The 22,145-nt window shown below is 40.5% G+C and overlaps 1 protein-coding gene across 3 annotated transcripts in view; it reads left to right on the top strand.

Annotated features, from left to right (window-relative positions):
* Nucleotides 1–19,194, top strand: part of LOC126872852 (ubiquitin carboxyl-terminal hydrolase 48-like) — a 75,357-nt gene extending 56,163 nt beyond the window's left edge. For all 3 annotated transcript variants that reach the window (XM_050633052.1, XM_050633051.1, XM_050633053.1), the window contains 2 exons: nucleotides 10,434–10,518; nucleotides 17,408–19,194. In XM_050633052.1, the coding sequence (XP_050489009.1) occupies nucleotides 10,434–10,518; nucleotides 17,408–17,430 (108 nt within the window). In that variant the 3' untranslated portion in view covers nucleotides 17,431–19,194. The remainder of the gene's footprint in view (nucleotides 1–10,433; nucleotides 10,519–17,407) is intronic.
* Nucleotides 19,195–22,145: the final 2,951 nt, after the last annotated feature.

The following is a 22,145-nucleotide window of genomic DNA, read 5'->3' as shown; positions in this document are numbered from 1 at the left end:
CACGATCTACTTAAGCGTCTGACCATCGTCGTCCCTACGTCTGACTATTTAACGATCGATTTTATTCTCCCCGTCATCATATTTCGTGGAATGATCTTTTACCCTTTTTTATCGCGAACTACACCTGCCCATTTTTCTTTTCCCTTCGAGAGAACAGCAGAATATTTTTGCGTCTCGCGCGTTACCATGAATTTTTGCCCGAATAGATTTCGATACTTTTTAACGAGACACCCATAGCATTATATTATCGTACTGGTCTTTGTTTATAACTATATTACAGAAGAATCGCAATTTATATTAGATCATGAAATTCCTCATAGTGAGAATTTAGAAAATACGTATCAGTGTTGCAAATAAACAGGTACATATATCGACGAGTAGAGATAAAAATTCTTATCTTCTATAAAATATACGTATATATATACCGTTAGTACTATTTTTATTACCAGATATTAACATTTGAAGAAAAATGAAACGTCTCTCTCGAAACGAGTATTTTGAACGTGTTAACTAAATTTTACAAGTATCGAGCGAAGAGCTCGAGCGATTCTTAAAGGTATCGTAAATTCCCGCTCAGGAGAGCGGCTCTTCCTGGTCGTTCGTTAAAACATAAATCCTTGGCAAGTTGCATATTCAGCAGCCATTCGAACACAAATGACAAGGTAGCAGTTTTCGTGTTTCACCTCGTGATCGTTTTACGAGTTCTCTGGTAAACTTGACCCAAGATATTGCAAACAGCCAGAAAAGGGAAATGTAAAACACAAGAATTTCGAATTCCATCGACTAAATTAATCAAAGTGATTATACGAAGTTTCTCCTTTGTCTTACGCTTGACGATAAATGCAGTGAAAGACGACACGAGTTCCTCGACAAACTTGCTCACGGTTATCTTACACTTTCAAGCAGCCAAAGACGAGAAATACGAGACGCGAAAGTTTCTAATTTCATCAAAAAATTGATCCAGGTGTTATATAGAGCCTCTTCTTCGTCTGATATTTGAAAAATGGCGCGTTTGACATAAAATTCTCCGGGGGATCTATACGAGATTAACGAGAACCACGTGTCTGGTATTATCGGCACGCACCCAAGACCACTTGTTCGAGGGAGCAACCTGTAGAGGCTGGCATACCGCACAGCTCGTACAACCACGTACGAGAAACGAAGCAGGAATTCAGGGTTAGCTGCTCGGCCAAATATAGATCGGAGTTATATGTGGGAACACGTGTACGCGGCCATAAATATCTCCTTTACGTTTCGTGAGTGCAATAAGACCGAGCTGCGACCGAACTACAGATGCGCCATGCATAATTGGACGGCCCGGCATTAACCCACTGACAGTGGAATTAATTTTCTTCTGTTTCTTCTTCATTTACTTTTCTAGTCGTTTCCCGCTCGTTTTTACCTCGGAAGACAGTGAAACGAAAGAAAGGGGTGCAGTGAAAAGTTGAAATTTCGCATTTCGACCATGTTCCTCTGCTTCGTGGCTTGTGGAGAATTGTCAAAGTCTTCGATCGTATACGATATCTTCCTGAAACAAAACAGTTATATATTGTATTAGAACGAATTTTATAACACGGTGATCTACTAAATAAAACTATCAAGTACTCCGTGATACACCAGAAAATCCGAAATTTCCATTTACGTTGAAACGTTATATATCCAACTATCTCTCGACTGTCTAACAATTATCGTATCGTCGTGTATTCGTCGCACTGTCACGAATTATTAATTATGATCACTCGTAGCAATATTCTAATTCCAACTTCCAAAGAAAAATTCCTGTTTCGAGAGAGACAGAAAACTAGATCAACTATTGAGAAACGGAAAACAGGACAAAAGAGATTAAAAATCTCGCTGTTAGAACGACGGTACAAACACCTACGTCCAAAGACGAAGTTCCCGATGGAAAATCCGAAGCAACCCATCTCTGGCTGTTATCACGGAAAGCTGGTCGCGAGTGCGAAGCCATAAATCTGAGGGAAAGATTCACGCCTATCGGGCTTCTCTTGGTCCACGCACGTGCACGCGTGTCCTGACCGAGGAAAGTGTCCGGTCGGCGTGCAAGGGTGACGTCGAACAGCCACCCCCTCCGGTTGCTCGGATCTCTCCTGGCCTCCTGGCTAGGCCGACCTCTGGAAGATTTGTCCCCTAATGTAGTCAGTGAGCCTCGGGGACGGCTGCGGCGATGGGGTTCGCAAGTAGGCGTCTAGAAAGTGAGTAATGCTCACGACAAACGCAGCCCCCGGGGGGCGAGCAGGGGTTGGACCCGAGAGAAGATCCCGCCAGATAGGGTGCTAAGCGACACGCTAAGACCGCTTACTATCTGCGTGTCTCCTCGAGCGTTGCTTTTCCCGCTGATATCCCACCCTTCCTTCTTGCCGACCTTCTGCCTCTTTGTCTTTCGTCTCTCTCTCTCTCTTTCTTTCTCTCTGTTTTTCCTCTTCCCGTTCTCGTTCTTTTTCTTCTTTTCGTATCACTTGCTCGAGTATGATCTTGCTCCTGCAGATTTTAATAGGGATTCTTTTGGAATTTTAATGGACAGCAGTAAATTCTCTTTCATTTTTATGTATCGTTATTCATTTCTTTAATTATTCCGCGGAAGTGTAGTCTTTTTCTTTCCTCTTGCTTTTTGAGTTTCGCGTCTCTTCTCTGTCTTTCCTGCATTTCGTATTTCTCGTCTTCTCGGTTATCATCCTCTTCTTGGCCTTACGTCGAGCTGTTGGTCGTCAATTTGTTCGTGGATTTATCTTTATTTACCTTTTCTGTAAAATTTTCCTGTTTTCCTTGTTTTTGGCCTTAGTTTGAGATTTTAAGCTTCCGCAATCGCCGTACTTTTCGTGACACCACCAACTGGTCGAAGTAAGTCCCAGTCGATAGATATTTACCGCGTCATTTGGAAAGAAATTTTAAATGTCGTCACTTTTCCTTTCCATTGTCTCTCCACGAAATTATTACGTTCTGTCCTTCCTTATTTCCGATACATATACGTACACTGTGTATATTCCTTTGTTTCTCAAAATTCGCGTGAACAACCCTCCTTGGAATTTGAATCGCGATCTTTTACGGTCCGCAATTTGCCAGGATGCTTCTTTCACCCTCCACGCAGGGTGCAAAGGGTGTTGAGTAGTCGCGAGTTTATCTACCCTCGAAACTCTAAATGGACAATTCTAAGACGATTCTATTGTCCGTCTTCGTAACGAAATCTAAAGAGAAAAAAAGAGCGAACGTCACGTTTACTTTCTTCCCAGCGTTGACGATGTCCAAGCGTCGGGAGAGGCATCCAATTGAATTAAAAATCTGGTATCATATAAACGTAGAACAGACACGTTGTGTTAATGTGATGATAACAAGTCGGTCGAAAGAGTGGCCAGGCTCGATTACTTACTTAGTCGTCATCAGAGAGTACGACGCGACGGCCGAGGATGACGACGAGGAGGACGGCTCGTGGCATGAAGGCAGCCTTTGTGTCTTGCCGGAAGCATGGATCGGCTCTTGATAGGCGACGTGTCTAAAGTGCCTCTTTTCTGAATCCCTGTTGCCTTCGTCTTTGGCATGCTCGTCTCGATTTTCTTCACTTTAGCCGTTGCACGCGTTTTAAACGTTCTTTTTAAAATTCCTGATATTTTTCAGGTGCCTGAAATAGCTTCGAACCTCAAAATAAGTGGACGTAAATAAATTATTCGTTCTTTCCTACGCTTTGTTTCATTAGTTTCCGTAGATTGTGTTTTCGTGTCCGTGAAATTAATCGAGTTATGAGAAGTTTCGCGAATCGATATGGAGGCTGATGATATCAAGGATTCTAATATATCTTTCTCGATACTTTTGCTAATTGATTCCTTACGCAAATCCCACTATAGTAAGCTACAAGGAAACAATTTTATTCGTGAAAAGCATGTAACATCTTATCGAGAACTATTTTTCACTCTGAGGACCTCGCACTAGACATAACTACAACTACTATCTTGCGAACTATAATTTCCAACGAATAAAGTAAAGCTGCGTTTGACAATCATATAATACGCTTATCGAGCGAGCGAATTGTATTTGCCTGTATAACGACCGTATCATAAAATCCTAATGAAATTTCACAAATCAACCAAGCATGTAGACTGTACTCGATAATTGCATTTTTCCCCACTGACTAATTTGTACCTGTATTTTAACCGCGCCAGAGAAACTATTCTGGCTCTTCGATCCTTTCAATTTTACGGATCAGCATAAAATTATAGCAGGGTATAAAATCGCCGCTCCACGAGCTGGTCATTCGACGAACGAACACCTGACTCGTTTTATCGGAAACCGCAATGCAGTGAGGAATCCATCAGGCTTGGTCGAGATTTAGGTCGAATGGACGTCGTTGGACGACGTTATACTGGCAAGGGATGGAAAAAGATACAAAAGTGAACTGGTGTTGGCTTCACCCGTTATCCAATCGAGCGGAAAACTCATCAGTCACTCTACACATAACACCTTCACGGTATCTATGCCCGTCTAAAAAGTTTCTTCCTCGTCTAATCTCTACCTTCGTGGCTCCCTTCTTTTTCTTCTCGTCTCTTCCCTACCTTCCCTCCTCTGTTCGTCACGAAAGAGTTGATCTCGCTCGTCGATACGACACTCTTAACTCTTTACCAATCAGATTTTTTCCCCCCTTATCCCGGAACATTAAGGAGAAATTTGGAAGATGAACCGCGTGTTTGCAACTTAAATAAATTAAAATATTCATTACGTTGAACGTTACGCTAGTTGCCAGTTCGTACGACAGGCTATTTCTTCAGGAATATGTAAATTATCGTAAGGTAGATATTTCCACGAATAGTTCCAGAAATAAGAAAATATATTTTTGGTTCTGGTCCACAATCGATTTATTCGATCGTCTGCAAAATATTCGTTATTAGTTAGAATTACAGCTACCTGTTGTGCAAGCTTATTTTACGAGAATGATGGAGTATTAAAATTACTTTAAAATACGCCAAGTAGAAATCAAGACGTAAGAATCTATCGAGCAAGAAAAAGAAAGTAATAATAAATAAATCGGTTAGTTGGTTCAAAGATCTTTTACGTATTAAAAGAGAATGAGTATCCAAAACGGGAAGCTTTTGATAAAAATAATATTTAAGCGCCCACAGATGGTCCCTCGATATGGTCGATGACACGAAGTGTCTGTTGTACATCTTTTTTTATTCTTCTCGCGGTTTCGATGAGAAGGAGCACTATGCATTTCGCTCACACCCGTTAGACGAGTATAAAGACATCCGCCGCTGTGGCCGAGCCAGAAATCCCGTGGCCCTTCTTGAAAATAATTTGAATAATTACCGGTCCGGCTTTTTCATCGGAGATGCTAAACAGCTGTTGTCTACGCTTCTCCTCTCGAAGCTTCCGCGAGACGAGAGACAATGCAGGGGCTCCTTAATTTTCTTAAAAGACCTTCATGGATCTTGTCTTGGACTCGGTTGTCCCCTTTACCGGGGATTAGAATGACAATGCGAGTTTCTTTTTATCGATTAGAATTGCGACGACAGTGTGCGCCAGTTTTATACGTGTTATGTTTGGTAGTTGTCTTGAATTTTTTTATCGTTACTTTAATAGATATTTGACAAACCTGTCAAACAATTAGTTTTCTGTAGAAATATTGTTTACCAAAATGGATAATACGTTTTGCACGAGAATTACGAAAGCAAAACGTGTTCATATGCTCGCCATTGTACACGCATCAAGTGATATCGGCAGTCACAGCCAGACGGACAGCGAGTGTCAGTCAAATCGATCAACTTCAAATTTTCTTTAAAAAATCTCTTAGTACCTGATAGATTAATTCTTCAGAAAATATCTCCTTATATCTTGTTATATCTTGGTAATAACCCAAAACCTAAATCGAATAATTTTGGTCTCTGAGATTACTCACGGCGTTTAAGTTCGTATCCAGCACGGACTTTATTTCTTCGTTCTTTACATTTTCCACTGTTTGGCCCCTTCGACTCTCGATTGGACAATTTTGTACAAATTGTTTTTCGTTAGCAACTCGTGTTTCGTCCAAAGCAGTTGGAATTGGAGAATCGGGGTGGGCCTTAATATCCGAAGACACGTTCCCCCGGTGTTCCATGGAGCACGTACGACTTCTATTAACGACAGGACACCCCCGTTTTGGCAAAACACACAGTGGGGCTGACTGGAGGCAGCGCCGAGTAATAATTCGTCGGCCGAATTAGCGCCATAAGTTTGCCGCCGCGACAGCCGCGGGGATAATATTAATCTACTTTGAATTTATACACCGTGCGGTCTTCCGCCGCCTAACTTCCTTCGTATTAAGTCCTCCCGTGGCTTTCCGCTCTCTTTCACTCGTCGTTTAAAACTTCCTCCGTTTGGGTCTTTCCTCGCCACCGTCGTTTGCAAACCAACTTATTCTTATTCTTTGATTTCGCCGTTCTTTCTCGTTGCGTTTCTCCAAAATTCTGTCTCCAACTTCGAAAGAATATCACGCAAAATTGCTCGCGAATCGCCTGTAGATCGATTGCTTCACACTTTCGAGTAATGGATTTTCTTTCGTTAGTACGTAAGGCTCGAATATTTAGCTCAGGAAATTTTCATTCTTTCGGGAAGATCTCGTCGATAAAAATTAGATCCAAGCGACACGATGATGACCGATAAAGACGATAAAATTGAAAAAATGTACTCAGCATTTTCGCTACGCCGCCGGGAATAAAGTGCGAGTACTTGGTTCCTTTCGATGATCGTTCAACGAGAAACAACCTAGTCTCTGATTCATGCGGATGATCGCCGAGCGTGCAGTGGATTGCAAGGGATTAATTTAATTTTCGAACGAGTGTCTTAGAGTATAGGGAGCAGCGGGTTTATTTACTCTGCGCGCGTATTAAGACGCGGTCAGAGGAAAGGGGTGAGATTCACCCCTTCGGTGTAGACGGATAAATAACTGAAGACAGCCTGGGAATAATTTAAGGCACGCATTCTTGACAGGAACCGGCGAACTATTCCGCAAGAAATTCTACAACATAACGCTCGATCCAAAAGTTACGTCATTTTATCAATTTTCTCCAAAGTGCTATCACAACCTGAAAGGCGAAAGATACTTTAAAAAGCTAATAGAAAACTAAAAAATAAAAAAGCAGAGAAGTATAAACTGTGAATCTTTATGCCAGATCATATTTTATGAGCTCATCTATAAAGAACTGGAATTTAAACAGAATTTTGTTGCAAGGTCTAAATATTACCTTGGATATTTTACGTATATTTTTGCACGTTATATGTAGTCTGCGCGCTTGTGCGCGGTTCAAGTTGCTATCGCGCATTATTCCCATAAATGCATAAACATCCGCATTCTAATCGTCAGCGCAGCTCCACGAATTTCCTGGCAGACAGAGTTCACGCGTGGCTGATAAGGTGTCGAGGAAGGACGAGCAGCGTGGAACAAAAACGTTGGTCTACCTTAACGCGGTAAACGTCGTTGGACGCCTCGCATGCATTATGCACCGGCGTGCGGCCTGCGTTACGCCACTTACAGGCCGCATCCTCGCGTTTCTCCGTCGAACAGGCCGCGGGAAAAAAAATTTATGTTAAGACAAGCACCGCGAGTCTTCGCTTCGCTGTCGAAGATTAAGACATTCTCGGGCTAATAATTTTCATCCTCGGCCCGGAAATATTTTGTCCGTTTCTTCGCTTTTCTTCCCACTCTTTTTCCCTTTGCCGCGTTCTTCGTGAATCTTCCGAGACGAGCAACGTCGCAGAAAGAGAAACCTTCGTAGCGTGGACGGACGATGGAGATTTTTAAAATGGACGAATTTCAGATGAAATTGGACGATTTTTCGGAGACAAGGGGATTTTCCTGCGGACAATAGGTGTCAGCCGACAGGTAGAACACGCCCGAAGGTGCGCAGCTCGAAAGCCAACTCTGCAATTATGAGCCATACCACGTCGGGGCTCGCCTCATAACGAACTCACTATATTGCCGAGCATTTCAAAACTGGCCGCGCGTAGACGCTCTTTACCTGGCCCCCCTGATCCCTCCGTTCTTCCTCTGTTCCCATCTCCGGGGACTGGACCCGCTGTTAGGCCCGAGAATAATGTTTCGGAGATGAAAGAAAGAAACTTCGGGGAACTCGCGGTGCACCGTGAATTCCTGATGCTGGTGACCTCGATCAGCCAGCTTCTGCGCGTTCCTTCTTGCTTTCTGCGAACGTTCTACCCTGTTGGTAAATCCTCGATGGAAATCGGAAACAGAGGATCGATGTTCTCGATGTAAATTGTTTAATCGTTAAACCGTTCCTGTTGTTGACTTTTGTACTTTTTGCTTTTCCTTGCTCTTTTCATTCTTTCTCTTCCTCTCTATCTCTTCTCGATAGATCTTCATCAGAGACGAAGAATAGAAGAAGATCGATATCGTCTCCTGTATCTTCTTTCTTCCTTTTTGCGATCATTTAATCTCTTCTGTAGATCCTGAACAGAGATCCTGAATAGAAAATCGATGCTCGATGATTTCTGCAAATTTAGTTTTGCTCTGCAAGTTCCAGCGTTTCATCTCTCTGACAAATGTCGAGCGAAAACGAAGAATCGGAGATGGATTGTTCGTGATTTTTTGTTCTTTCCTTTTGGCGAAGAAGTTTCTTGATAAAACGTAGAATTGTTTTGACTGGCGAGGATTCGTCGTGAGACTATCATCGCTCTTCTTCGTGTCTTTGATCATTGACTGTTCGGTATGGCGTGATCTAATTTACACCGAACCTCTGGGATTCGGCCGCTCGAAAATAAATCATATTGCAGAAGATGCCACGGCTAGCAGGAAACAGCGACCAGATGTGGGCTCGTACTTTCCGAGACATGTGTGTCCAGGCCATCGGATGACACTCGCTATATTTAGTTCTGTGGGAAAAAGGGGTTCCAGAGGCATAATTACACCTACGCGAAACCCACTCGTCTCTGAGAAATCGTTTCGTCTCGATTCCATTCGATTCTTTCGCTTTTTTCTTCGCCAAAGTATTTTCCTCGTCCTCCTCGAGTTTCTTACTTTTCAGCAAACAAGCTGCCAATTATTAAATTGACGTTCGTCTTTCCTTCCCAATTACGATCGTCAATTGTTAACGATATCTCTTCCTTAAGAAGCTACAGATGTCTGTTCGTTGATTGAACGACGTTGAGAAAAAGTAGATCGTATCGTTGATGAATATGGTCGAGCTAATTCTACGTCGCAACTAAATAATAATATTAAAATTACCAAGCTACAAGTTGTAGGTCCCAGACTTCTCTCTTCCGATTTTAAAATTTCGTATCACATAGAACAGTAAAATTTCTTTTTCTTATTTCATTAATCATATTAATAAATTCGTTACCGCCACGTAAGAGAATTTATTATTTAACACCAATAATCCGCAACACGCGGATCCTACAATTTTACCAATTAATCGTTAAATTTGTCTATCCGATAAACATATTAATACATGTTTCTATTAAACAAACTGATAACGCAAGAAAAATGATCCGCAGATTAAAATTGAGGAGCCTATCAATAGGTGCATACGGTTACAAAAGATTAATCGTTGGTTTGGAAGTTTATAGCAGCGAGGATCGGGTCGTTCCAAAGCAAATAAATGTTTGCTGCCATTGCGAACGTTTGTTAATTCACGGCGACAGTTTCTCGGGAGGAACGAATGTGGACCTCGATCCACGTGGCTCGTATTCCATGTGGAATACTCGGAGATCCCACGTGTGATCCACGAAGACGCGTGGGAAGGCGAACGTCGCACGAATGTCGCCAGCTGTTCACACGTGTCCTTTATGTGCATTACTAAAATCCGCCGCGCCTTTCGTCTTCTTTCCCTCTTTCAAAAGTTCCTTACCAGTGGAACGATCTCACGATTGTTTTATCTGCTTCTCGCACGTGATGCACAGGTGATAAGAAACCTGTACAATTTACTCGGTTGGCAACTAAGTGATTGCGGATTTTGTCATTAGGTGGTATTGTCAAAATCCGCAGTCACTTAGTTGCCAAGCCAATAGTTCGTTCGTAGGGCAACTTGGAACATTTCTTCTTGATCGACTGTAAATGTTTATATAAATGTTATCCGAAGAACGTAATTGATGATATCTTTGTTTCTGCAATTATTAAGTGCAAGTGTTTTTCATACATAATATTAATATTTCGTTTTGCTGAGACGAAAAGACGATTATATTTATTTTTCATCGTATGTATTGCTTTAGCTTTTAATTAACAATATATAATATGTTTAAGTGCATGTTACATGTCGATAGTTCTGGCATCAATTTTTTCAATTTGATTGTTCAGCTTCTCGAAAAGCGAGTGATTTACTTCTAGAAATTTATTTATCGTAGAATGATAAATGATCGTGAATGCCAAGGAAAATTGTAACAAATAATATTTGCGAACGTAACGTTGACCTAACGAAAATGTTTCTGTTTGATTGTAGATCGACACGCCGATAGAGAACGAAGCGGACGTGACGTCGGATGCCAACAACCCCGAGTCCACATTCCCAGAAAAGGGTTTCAAGGGTGAGCGAAATATCGCAGAAAATTATACCGTGTTTCTCCAAATTATTTTCACAACTTCGCTTACGTGGTTTAGAATCTTCATGCTAGAATTCGCGCCCCCCTCTATATAATCTATTCCTATACTAATCTACAATTCTCATTTGTGATCCCTTCGATCATCCAATTATTCATGCTCGGTAAGAAAGGCAAGAAGACCGTAGATTTTCAGAGGAGAAGTATTTTGAAAAATAGACCGAAGATTTAAGAAATTGAAACCAATCGACCTACTATAACGTCATTTAACGTGATTATATTTTTCCAGCCGTATTCTCCTATCGTTTTATTTCCTTTCTACTACGATCACGTTATCTTATAGATACATCATTACCTGTACATTAATCCTAACCCCAACCCTAAACGTTCCTTACTATTTCTCGGACGTTAAATTAAAACGAGGACCGGTGTAGTCAGGAACTTCTCGAAAAATTTCTTGCAAAAAAAAAAAAAAAAAAGGAATAGCATCCATTGGAGCGTAAAATACGCGGCGCATCAGAAGTCGTGAAATCAAGTGGCTGGCAGAAAGACTCGAATTAAGTCGGTCGCGTTCAGACACTCGCGCCGATCTCCGACGAAACCAATCCACTTAACTCTCAACCCCCTTAAGCCCTGCCCGAGGCAAGAAAGATCGTGAAGGTTTTGTTCTGGAACAAAAATCTGACAAATATGCCGCGATTTGCCGAAGAATGGAGGCGAAGTACAGTCAGCTAGCTACCCTCTAACTTCCCCTACCAACCAGTCACTCGAAGGATTCTCGTCCCTGCTCGTCCCTCTCTTCTCTCTCTCTCTTTCTCTCCCTGTGTCCTTTCCCCGTGGCTGGAGAGGGTGGCTGGCGAGCAAAGGGTGACTCTTAAATTACTTAGACCGAACAAAACGTAACAAATGACGGTGAATCGGGCCACTTATGCGATATTGGCCCATCACCGGCACCCACGTATATTGATACGTCGCATTAGGGCCTGCCAGACACCCCCTTCAACGTCTTCTTCGTTCCCGTGATTTCTGCGCAACGAGGATTCTCTCTAGTTTCGTCTGCTTCCAACGAAACCTTCTCTCCTTCTTTTTTAAGTATTCCATGCCTCGCATTCTTGTTTCCAGTTTTCCCCGTGCGTATGCTGGAGTTTTACTATGAATTATGGATACAAAGAGTGTCGATATTCGCGGGATAAGTCGAAGATCGTTTCGTCTTTGTATTTTCGACGGGTCTACTCGGTTTTTGCTTCTTCAAATATTTCCTATCGTATCTTTCTTTCGTTTTTTACTCGTCGTTCGTATTCGTACGAAAGTGGCTACAAAATGCGTTGACGCAGCTTTCTATTTATTACAGTATAGCATCTATGTATTTATGAATTAATTGGGACGAATGATGTTAAGTTTCGTATCGTTTAATAGTCACGTTACTACGAAAATTAGATTGTGTGCCAATAGAAGAGTATCTTTTATTGTCATCGTGGAAACTTTTCTTTACATTACGTACACCGACTTGATATTCGTGAAATAAATACGTCGAAGATCAGTCCATTCATCTATCTGTTCTTTGTTTCTGTTCGTATTTAATACTTACGTTCTCATTCTGAGTCCCATCTTCATCTTCTAAACATCGATGTTTCTCTTTGAACCATGGGCGTTGATAAAAGCCTTGACATTTACGAAATAAGTTGAAACTTTTCTTTCTTTCTTCGAGCGAAAGTGTTTTCTGCAAAGACCTCGAACGTATTCCACCCCTTTCTCTCCTACACAGTTTTCTCTGTTGCGAGACTTGGCTCGGTTGGTTATTAATGGTTTTCGCGAACTCGGTTCATTAAGGAGCTCACGAAACTCGGCGCGTTCACGAGAAAACCACCCCATCGCCAGCGAACAGGCAAACGTGTCGAAAACGGTGGTCGTGCTTCAAATTAGTAGGGTATATTATTTTCAAAGGCCACGCTGCAATTTGCCTCAGCCTTTCCGGCCTGTCAAATCCTCTGGCCGTCTCAATATTTCATTTCTCCTTCGGAATTCAACGTTTCTTTACGCCGACACAGATCACTGTCAAACGATCAAATAAATTCTGCTATCAGAAATCAAAGCTGTTCGTTATCAGAAACGCTCGCTGTTAGATTAAAAGTACTTTTTACCAGCACATACGCGCTCTATGTCTATAAAACTCGACGTTCGTGAAATTAGTTAAACTGTAAAACTCGTATCAAGATGGAAATCGAACGAAAAAACATGTATATACAGCGCTAGTAAATAAGGTCGAAATATAAGTCTAATAAGAAAGAACCGAGCTTTTTTAAAAATTTCTGCAAAGTCTGAATAGTCGGTGACTCTTATCGCGTCCACAGTTTTGATAATCAAACCTAATTTTTGTTAGTATATTTTACATTAAATTTCTCTGCTACAAGCACTGTCTGCGACCTAATATTCCTACGATAATTCTTCTTAACAAATCTTTCATTATCTTCAAGTATTTGTACAATCGTGGCGATTCGTGAACGCTGGTTTAAAAAGCAGATTCGAGACAAATTTGGCGTCTAATTAGCAGTGGTTTCAGGATCGTCGATGGTTGGAGGATAAAAATTCAAAGGGTGGCAGGAAGATGGCGAAAACGACGCCGTTTGGAAGGGCTCGGCTCGCCCTTTCAACGCGATGTCGTATCAATTTCCCCCTCCTCCCTCGGGCCTTTTTGCCAGCCACTAGAATTACACGCGCTATTATCGCAAAAAAGCACGGCGAAGATAAGAAGCGGGATTCGCGGCGCGAGCAATCCACCGGTCGCGGAAAGCGAGAGATGAAGACATTATCGTGATCGTTGGCCGCGTGTTTAAGCGTCGCAAGAACGCAAAGAAGACGCGGCCAGAGAGCAAAGGAGACCGTTCCACGGTGAAAAAGAGAGAGGATGCACCTGTCCACCGGTTCACTAACGAGGAACATGACCCGTGCACGTAGAATCGATGCGAGTCAGTTTTCTTGAAAAATATGTCCCGTGTTCTAACTCTCTCGCGAAAAATCCTACAGGAAAAACCTATCGCCGGTCTGCATACGTATGAATAAATGCACGAATAATTGGCAGTTAACCGCGGTGACAATTTTTAGAATTCCTGCTTGCCGCTGTTCAATGGTACGCTTTGCTTTGTTACGATTTTTGCGCTGGCTAATTACTCGCACCGGTCCACTGTATTTCTATTCAGACATAGAAGAGAAGTTGAATTTAGGTGATTTCGAGTTGTAATCGAAAGATTGAAAGTTCCTTAGCAGATACTATTGCACCTTTGCAATATCCTGAAATTTATTCTTTAACGAGCTAATAGATTTAACGTAGGAAAGCTCTTCGTATAGAAAATCCACGGAATTTTAATCGAGCAAATTGATCGATTTCGATCTCCGTACACGTGGCAGAGATTGTATTTGCTCGCGTGTCGACGAATAATTTCTATAAAATTCATTGAAATTATTTCAGTTCGATGAAAATTTCAGCAAATTTCAGTTCGAACGCCTGCAGGAAATCCACCTACTCGTCTTAATCCTTTAAATCCGTCGAATTTCCAAATACCGAAAAAAACCTACTTCTTGGCGTGCCAATAGATCCGGCAAAAAGAGATTTCAATTGCTCCGCGAATTTTTGCATGGCGCTCGTTGCAATTACACTGTTGCGCACCGAGGATTATGTCCGCGAGATTCGCTTCCCCCGGAGAAACTTTTTCCTCTCGGTGTTGGCCGTTTCGCGGCGGCTTCTCCACACAGCCGGAGAATCATTCTAGGCCAAAGGAGATAATGCAATAATAAGTATAAGTTAGGTAGAAAAGGGGGTTGCCCCGCGGTCGGGGAACGAGTGCTCCTCGCAATCTTCGGTGCCGGCTGATTATTATGTCGTTCCGGACGGGCCCCGAGCATTTTCACGAGCACTCTCTCAATGGCTTCGTTGCGTTTTCTCGCGGAGTCACTCGTTCATGCTCTTCTTGTTGCTCTCGGGGGTTGCTGGTTTTTGAGTCCAGCTATCGGTTCAGCGAGAATCGGGCGGGGAATTTTTAAGAATTTTAAAGAACCTCGTCAAAGAACGCGTACATTTCTAGCTAGCCGCGAGTTACCGCACAGTGGCTAGTCTCGAACAGGATATTTTAATAAATATATCAACGTATGGTGTACATTATACACTAGCATATTAGTTTATATTCTGTATCAAAATACATAAAACACGTAAAATAATAGTATTTGGATACGGAAGATTTATTAGGAAATTTTTGACACGGTAAATACGTTTGGGCGCCACGATTAATTGCGGGAATATCGTAGAATACGTAAACGATCGTCTTCTTTTCTTTTTTTTTCTATTGCAATCGTGCCATACTAGGCTAAGGTCAAGCGAAGAAATGGATGGGAGAAAAGCGAGAAGGCGAACGATGGCGGTGAAATTGATGGGAACGTCTTATTCTGAGGGCCCTCGACCCATTCCCTTCCACACTTTTGTCTCCACTCTCGTCTTAGCTGACTATGACAAATAATTGCCGAAGCTTAACATAAGCCAGAGGCGGTATACTTAGCTAATAGCAAAAAACAGGGAGAAAATAGCAGGAAGTTTTACGAATGCCCGTTCCAACTCCTCTTTCCATTCTGCGTGGTACGCGATCAGAACAGAATTCTCTGCAATCGAATCCTTCTGTATCCTTCGGCAAGTCCCGCTGTTCTCTTCTTGTTTCTAATACAAAGTATCTTGCAGGAAAGCCGCGATTATATTTCTCCAAGAGATCGCGTTCGCGTGGAAATTTTCGCGAAATTCCGACATGTGAAATTCCGGTCATCGCGCAACTGCAATATCGTATTTTCGTCAGTATGTATACATATAGGATGAAATTTGTAGGATTCGAGAGATCTCGAAGAGGAAGAGAATTATTCGAGAACGAGTTTTCAGTGTTCTGACGACGAAACGAGTTATTTCACGACGAGCGCGCAGTCTGATGCTAAACGCTGCATCGACATGGCATGCGTGACACCCTTCGTCCCATCATTTTCGTCGTCACCAGTCGTCCTTAATGTGAATTTAAGAAGCCTCACAAACGACCGTCGATCGTGGATTTCCATGACTCGTTTTAAATTATTCCTCGTCTTGGTACGTCTATCCCTCGTTACCGGATTCCTTCTCTTCTGTTTTACTCCTCAGTCATTTCTCACTCTGTTTTCCAATCTTTTCTTAATTACGTGTCGTATCATTTTTCGAACAATTTTGAACCTTAGTGGAAATTGTTTCTCGAATTGCAGGAATTTATTGAAATATCGCGATAATTCTGACCAATTATTTACTCGCGTCAATTTTCTTTTAAAACTCGAAAGCACAGTATCAATTTCTTTAATCGGATTCTTGGAAAGCAGCGGATTTCAGAAATGACCTCCTATCCGATCGATCAAATTTTTCATTTTCAGTTAATTCACTCATTGAAATCACAAATTCGATTGATTACTTTACTTTCGTATCTTGTACAATCCGATCACGTCACTATCTCCCGTTTCTTTTTTCAAATGTCAGTTCCTAACCAGCTATGTCTCTTCAACATTTCCTACTGACTTTATTTTATTCCTTCAACCTCTCCCAGCATCCAGCAGCCAACTAATTAAGTAAATAAAATTAAGTAAATTAGATGGTAAAATCTATATTGTCAAACTATTCGTTAAACACGTATTAAACGATATTTGGATATTTGGATAAATCGATATTTGGAATAGAAATGGACAAATATTGATAGACTGCGAATATTTCTTTCATCTATCAAATATTATAGTGAATGTTCTACGTAATATATTGTTGCATGTTACGTGTATTTCTACAGCCAAGAAATATCTCAGAAACGCATAAAAATTCCTATTCTACTTACGAAAGTTATTGTATTACGGTTCAAGTGTTCGATACAATGGCAATGTCTAGTTTGCTCAGAACGCGCGAGTCGAGAATGGAAGCCACGGGACCGAATGAAATGCGCTTCGCGGTCGACTGACTTTTCCGAAATGTTTTTCCAGCAAGCAGGAAACGACCAGGACCGACTACGTTCTTTTCTACGATCATTCTTTTGTCCTCGACCGCGGAATCCTTTCTCGCGATACCCGCCTACAGTGTCGGGGAAAAAAGCTCGATCGTGGACGGTTTTGTCGGCGATTCTCGAACGAGACAAGCAGCAAAACGATCGTTCCACATGATCTTTCAAGGATTTTCTAATCGAAGAATTAAGCGCGTCGCGGCATCCAAGAGAAACTCCTTCGTTTTTGATTTTCGATTCGTTCGACGGTATTATTAGAATTTTCTTCTCGTCTGGTTCTCGTACAAGAAATCCATCTTCCATCTATTGTCTCCTGTTATCCTTTAACCGAACCATTTCATTCGTCAGTTTATCCAAGATCCTGCAGATGAAATTCAACGTATTCCACTGTGGCTTGCGTTTAACTCAGATATGCTGAAATAAAACTCGCGATCGTTTGAAAAATAATGTTATTTTTCCTTTACTCTTTCGCTGCTCTTATTTTACCAAACTTTTTATTTTACCAAAAAATGTTTGGCGTAAGATTAACGCGAGATAAGAATTTTTGCATATTTTCCTCTGAACAACTCGACAACAATTTTTAACGTTACGAAAAGATAGAATTCCGACGAGATTGCGTGGAAAATAATTGAAAGAATGCTGCAGGAATATTCGTTTGAATTAGATGGTGCCAAGCGAGCAGCAAAAAATCGCCAAGTACGATCAGATAAATGTTCAGTTATCCTCTCGTAACAGGCATATCTGGGTTGATCGTGAAAAACCTTCGGCGAACACGTCACCCGTTTGAAGATTGTCGTTCGTGTTCCATCTTATTGCAGTTGAAATAATAACGAATTTTGTTCCAGGAACGGAATTGGTACCGAGCTGATCTGCGTCATCAAGGGTCAGAGGATAGGCAATTGCATTATGGCGGGACGTTTAATGACGATAGTCGATTTAACATAAAATATTTTTGTACGCGAGTTATCATATACTATACATATATTAATCTGTATAATAACGTATACAGAGGTGTGTTAAACGAGATATATCACGCTGAGAAGAGAAGAGAAGCTGTCGTGGCTGTACAATCCGACGAATATCGAGTTTTTATTGTTATTAACATTATTTTACGCACAGACGAGGGTAAATCAGTAAAAGATAAGAAACTATGGAGGGATGAGTGGCGACTAAGAAACCCAAAGAGAGAAAGATTAGATGTCGAGTCTTGTAATTATTATTGGTGAATATATCGATGGCTGCGTATTCTAACGTGCTACGGAATCGAGGGATGTTAGAATGTGTGTGAAGAGGAACGAGAAGAAGAAAAAGTGTCCGCGAAGGGATGATTACGTTATAATGACCGATAAAATTGATATTTCTAGGAATAATCATTTTTCTACCGTCGAATAGCGATTAAGAAGATTATTAGAGATTAAAATTTATCCCGTGTTTTACGTAAGTTAGCTTAGCTTGTAGATTTATGTGTTTTATGTCGAGCCTGTTTCTTCGTGAAGGGTTTGCTTCGTTCGAATAGAGAAAACTGTGTCAGTGTGACCTAATATTTAGCTGCTCCGTTACTTCCCAGCGTTTTTTTTCCCCCCCTTTTTTCTTTTCTTGTTTTTCTTGAAGCAGCAAACATTTGGAAAACACAGCAGAGGATAATGTTTCGCTACTTCTTGCAAAGTAGCTTTTTAAATTTTGTCGTACTTTCCATGTAACGTCGAGACCATGGATATGTATAAATTATTAATAGCTGTAATTTTCCCTTCAATTATATTATTAATTTATTGGGACGAATTTGGCAATCTACTGTATAGGAAATTCCATGATCGCCGGAACATAAGAAATCATGTAAATACTTCGGTTACGAATTGCAAATCATTTACGGTCTCGCCATTTCGCGAGAATCCTAACAAATTTCAAGAAACGTACAAGGAATAGTCAACTTTGATCAATCTCTTAAATTCACCGCTTACAGAGAAAGAACCGAAGAAAGTAATAGCATGAATTTCTTGTACATGTGTGTAATATAATTCGATCTGAAATGATTTTAGATTATAAATAATCGAATCAGTGGATCTGATTTTTAACGTTTATTTTTCAATGTAAAATATATGAGAAGATAGGATAGAGATCGGTCGCTTCCACGAATCATCCCTTCCATCGCATTCAGAGACGAACTTGCATTTCCACTATGTTTGAAACGGAAACTGATAGAGATACTGTCGTGGCACTTTTTTTTTTTTTTAAGACAGAGTGACCTTTAGTTGAGTTTTGGATATCGGCAACACGTACAATTTTAAGTTTACGTTATAACATCAGAGGAGAGAAATGTGCGTGCACGGAATGCGAGGATTGCGAACGTTTTGGGTGTCGATCATTTTTACGATAGTGTATCACGGCGCCCGTGGAGCTTTCTCTCTCTTTTTTTGTGCACTTTAATTAACGCAAATACAACTGTCTTTAGCGAAACTTTCTTCCGTTCTCCGGCTCTCGATGTATCATTATCCGCAAATTGTGTATATGGCTGTATCGTTGCATAGAAAATGGTTATAGGTGCGTTGAAGAGGATCCTAGAGATCATAGGAATAATTTACTGTTCGTCGTAGAAGCTGAGAATAAAGTGGCACAGTAGTACTGATCATATATACATCGGTGTCTTTGAACGATTTATTTCTGCTAGTCACCTCTTCCATTTTCACCTATATTTATTCTTCTTCTTTCCATCTTCAACCCTCTATAATCGTGAGCTTTTGTTTCATTTTGAGAATGAATTGTGTTTTCCCGTTTCGATTTGAATAGTACCGATATTTGCAACAAGTACGATGGATGGTGGATCTTCGTGTAAATTCACATTTTCGAGAATATAATTTAAAATATAAAATCTCGGTAGAAACTAGGCGCTATAATTTGCATATTTTATATACTTTTTTGTATTATCAGTTTACACTTTCAAATTCCGTATAAAAATCCGCAGTATAGCAATAGGGAAACTGTGTACAATTAGTCTCATCATATACAGTGTTTTTCGTGTTCGAAGTCAAATGGTATTATAGAGGGTTAAATGTTACATTTTTTAGCATGCATTCTGAGCTCTCTGCCAGATAACATGATTAGATTTTACTTGACCCATTGTCCTACTATTTTCTTAACGATCTTAAGATCCATTATACTTGCTGTGGATGAAGAATTCGTTTATTATTTTTATGTATCCGAGGATTATGTTATTCAATATGCTTTGTATTGTAATTATTTTCTCTAATTTCTGTGCTTCTCGTTTTAATGTATTCATTATTTCATTGCCGTTTGAATATGATATTAGCCGTTTAATGTGCGATTGATATTTCTTAATGCAAGAACCATACTTTTCTGTTAAAAGTGAAAAAGTGTATAGTTCGGTGTGGTGTCTATTCCAAAAATGATTAAATGACTGAAAAGGTAAGCAACGTTTTTTTTACAAGCAACGAGATAAATTTTAGAACACGATGCTATTTACTTCGAAAATCAGAATCTGTCTTTGTAGAATTGGTAGAATAAATCTTTGTAAACTTTTTAATTAAACAATTTTCGTACCATTTCATCGATGCAGTTTTATTAGATTTTTATTTTTTTTAATGGACAAGAAGTCAGAGAGAATTTTTAAGAGATCAAGTGAAACTATCGGGATTGTTTATAAAACACAGGTGTTTAACAAATAGCCGCAGAGGAATGTGGTGCGTTCCGTCAAGATTAAGACTCGCATGCGGGTCCTACGTAATATGAATTAGGCAAAAAGCTTGATCACCGTGGCATTTGTAAGGATTAGAAAGAAAATAAGGAAAAAAAGGGAGCTTAGCGGCCGGGAAATCTGGTCCACCCTAAAATAATCCGTCGCGACTTTTCTCCTCTCGAATTTCGTCTCGTTGTTGCCTTTTCTGAAAATTCTCCTCTAAACATTGCCCTATTTATTTTCAAGAATATCCTTCTACCTTGCCCGAAATATCCAATTCTATCATTCGTAAATATTCGCGAATTCAGCAGAAAAGTAATACAACTAACAAAATGTTTCTCTCGATCGAATGAACTTGGAATTTCTGATACGTTCTACTTGCGATACTTATAAAATATTTCTATTTTTAGCAGATGAGTCGTGAAATATTTTGCATCAGATCAATTAGAGTTGCAAAGATTCGAAAGTTCATGTTTTTAAATTAAATCGACGAAAGTCACGAATATTTTAATCTTTCATGGTTCCACGTTGAGTTCTACACGACTTAATTCTACGCTACTTAATTCTATTGTTTTCAATGAATCCAGTAGACACACGTTATCGCACATGATAGTTAACAACGTTAAAATGATTTATTTCCTATACAAGCTCCCTTTACAGTTTGTTACACGAGCTAAATAAGTTTCTCATTTTTGGTCATCGTGTGGTTTTTTAAAAGAAACGCACTTGAACCAGTTTGCCATTGAATACTTCAATTATGTTGGAAAAAGAAACACGATGATTAAAAGACTCGTATGATCGAAACAAGATTCGGGTCCCGAAATTGGTAGCTGTTAATTAATTAACGCGTCCCGCGACGGAACGACGCGAATTTTGCCGACGATTTACAAGGAAGTTTAATTACCCGGTGGTAAGTTTAATGTAGTTAGGCCTATTGAACCGTCGGCAAGATTGTTTTACAAAGTAAATGAGGCAATGATGACTCGTGGCTTCGGGACCACCTAGAAACCAGCCGAGGTCCTTCCAGCCTCGCCTTTAAACTCCTTCAGAATTAATTAACGCGCGAGCACATACGACGCTCCGTTCCTTCTACTTCGATGCTAGTTCGAGGTCAGGAAATTGGAACGGGGCCTGTCAAAATGTCCAAGAAACATTTTAAACGAAACTCTCGAATTCTCTTACGTTCGTTATTGTTGCAGGAACGTTTATACGTCGAGCGAAAGTTCGTAATTTCTTGAGACACGTTTACGAACGATTTTTACCTTTGTACGTTTCTACGCTGCATAATGTCATGGAAATGTAAATTTGCGTAAAAGTGACCAGCAACGATGGAAGGAAGGCTGAAGGACGATAGGAAAGGAAGGAAGGGAAGGAGGAAACGATTGCAAGAGAGATGAACAGGAAAGAAATTGTGGAAGGAAGGAAAAGAAGGGTAGAACTTTGTCTGCACTTACTTTTGCTCTTGCTGATTCCAGGATAAAATCTTTACACCCTACTTTATCCTAATTTTGAAGCTTTGCTAGAAAAACATAGAAGATTATGCTACTCATCCTGGCCACGTACCAAGACGCAAATTCACACGTTTATGAAGCTACTGTACAGCTAATTGTTTCGATTAAAAAGATTCATTCGAATATTACAAAGATACGCTATATATGTATATTATAAATATGCACCTGGAATATCTGGAGTGTATTTTTGCGTAACATTTTCTATGCATTTTTGCATCTTCGTAGCTGTCATAAATAAACGAACATCCGCTCGTCCATCGATGACAGAGACACGAGGTTCTAAAAATTGGTCGTCGATCATCGATCCAGACCGATCCTGGATCCCCGGACTCGTCGCTCGTCGACCAAAGGGAAGATTCAGACGGCCGACAAAAACTTTCT

Source organism: Bombus huntii, chromosome 14, assembly GCF_024542735.1.
Source record: "Bombus huntii isolate Logan2020A chromosome 14, iyBomHunt1.1, whole genome shotgun sequence".
NCBI lineage: Eukaryota > Metazoa > Arthropoda > Insecta > Hymenoptera > Apidae > Bombus > Bombus huntii.
The sequence above is the reverse complement of the archived record's forward strand: the minus strand, read 5'-3'. Positions and strand labels throughout refer to the sequence as shown.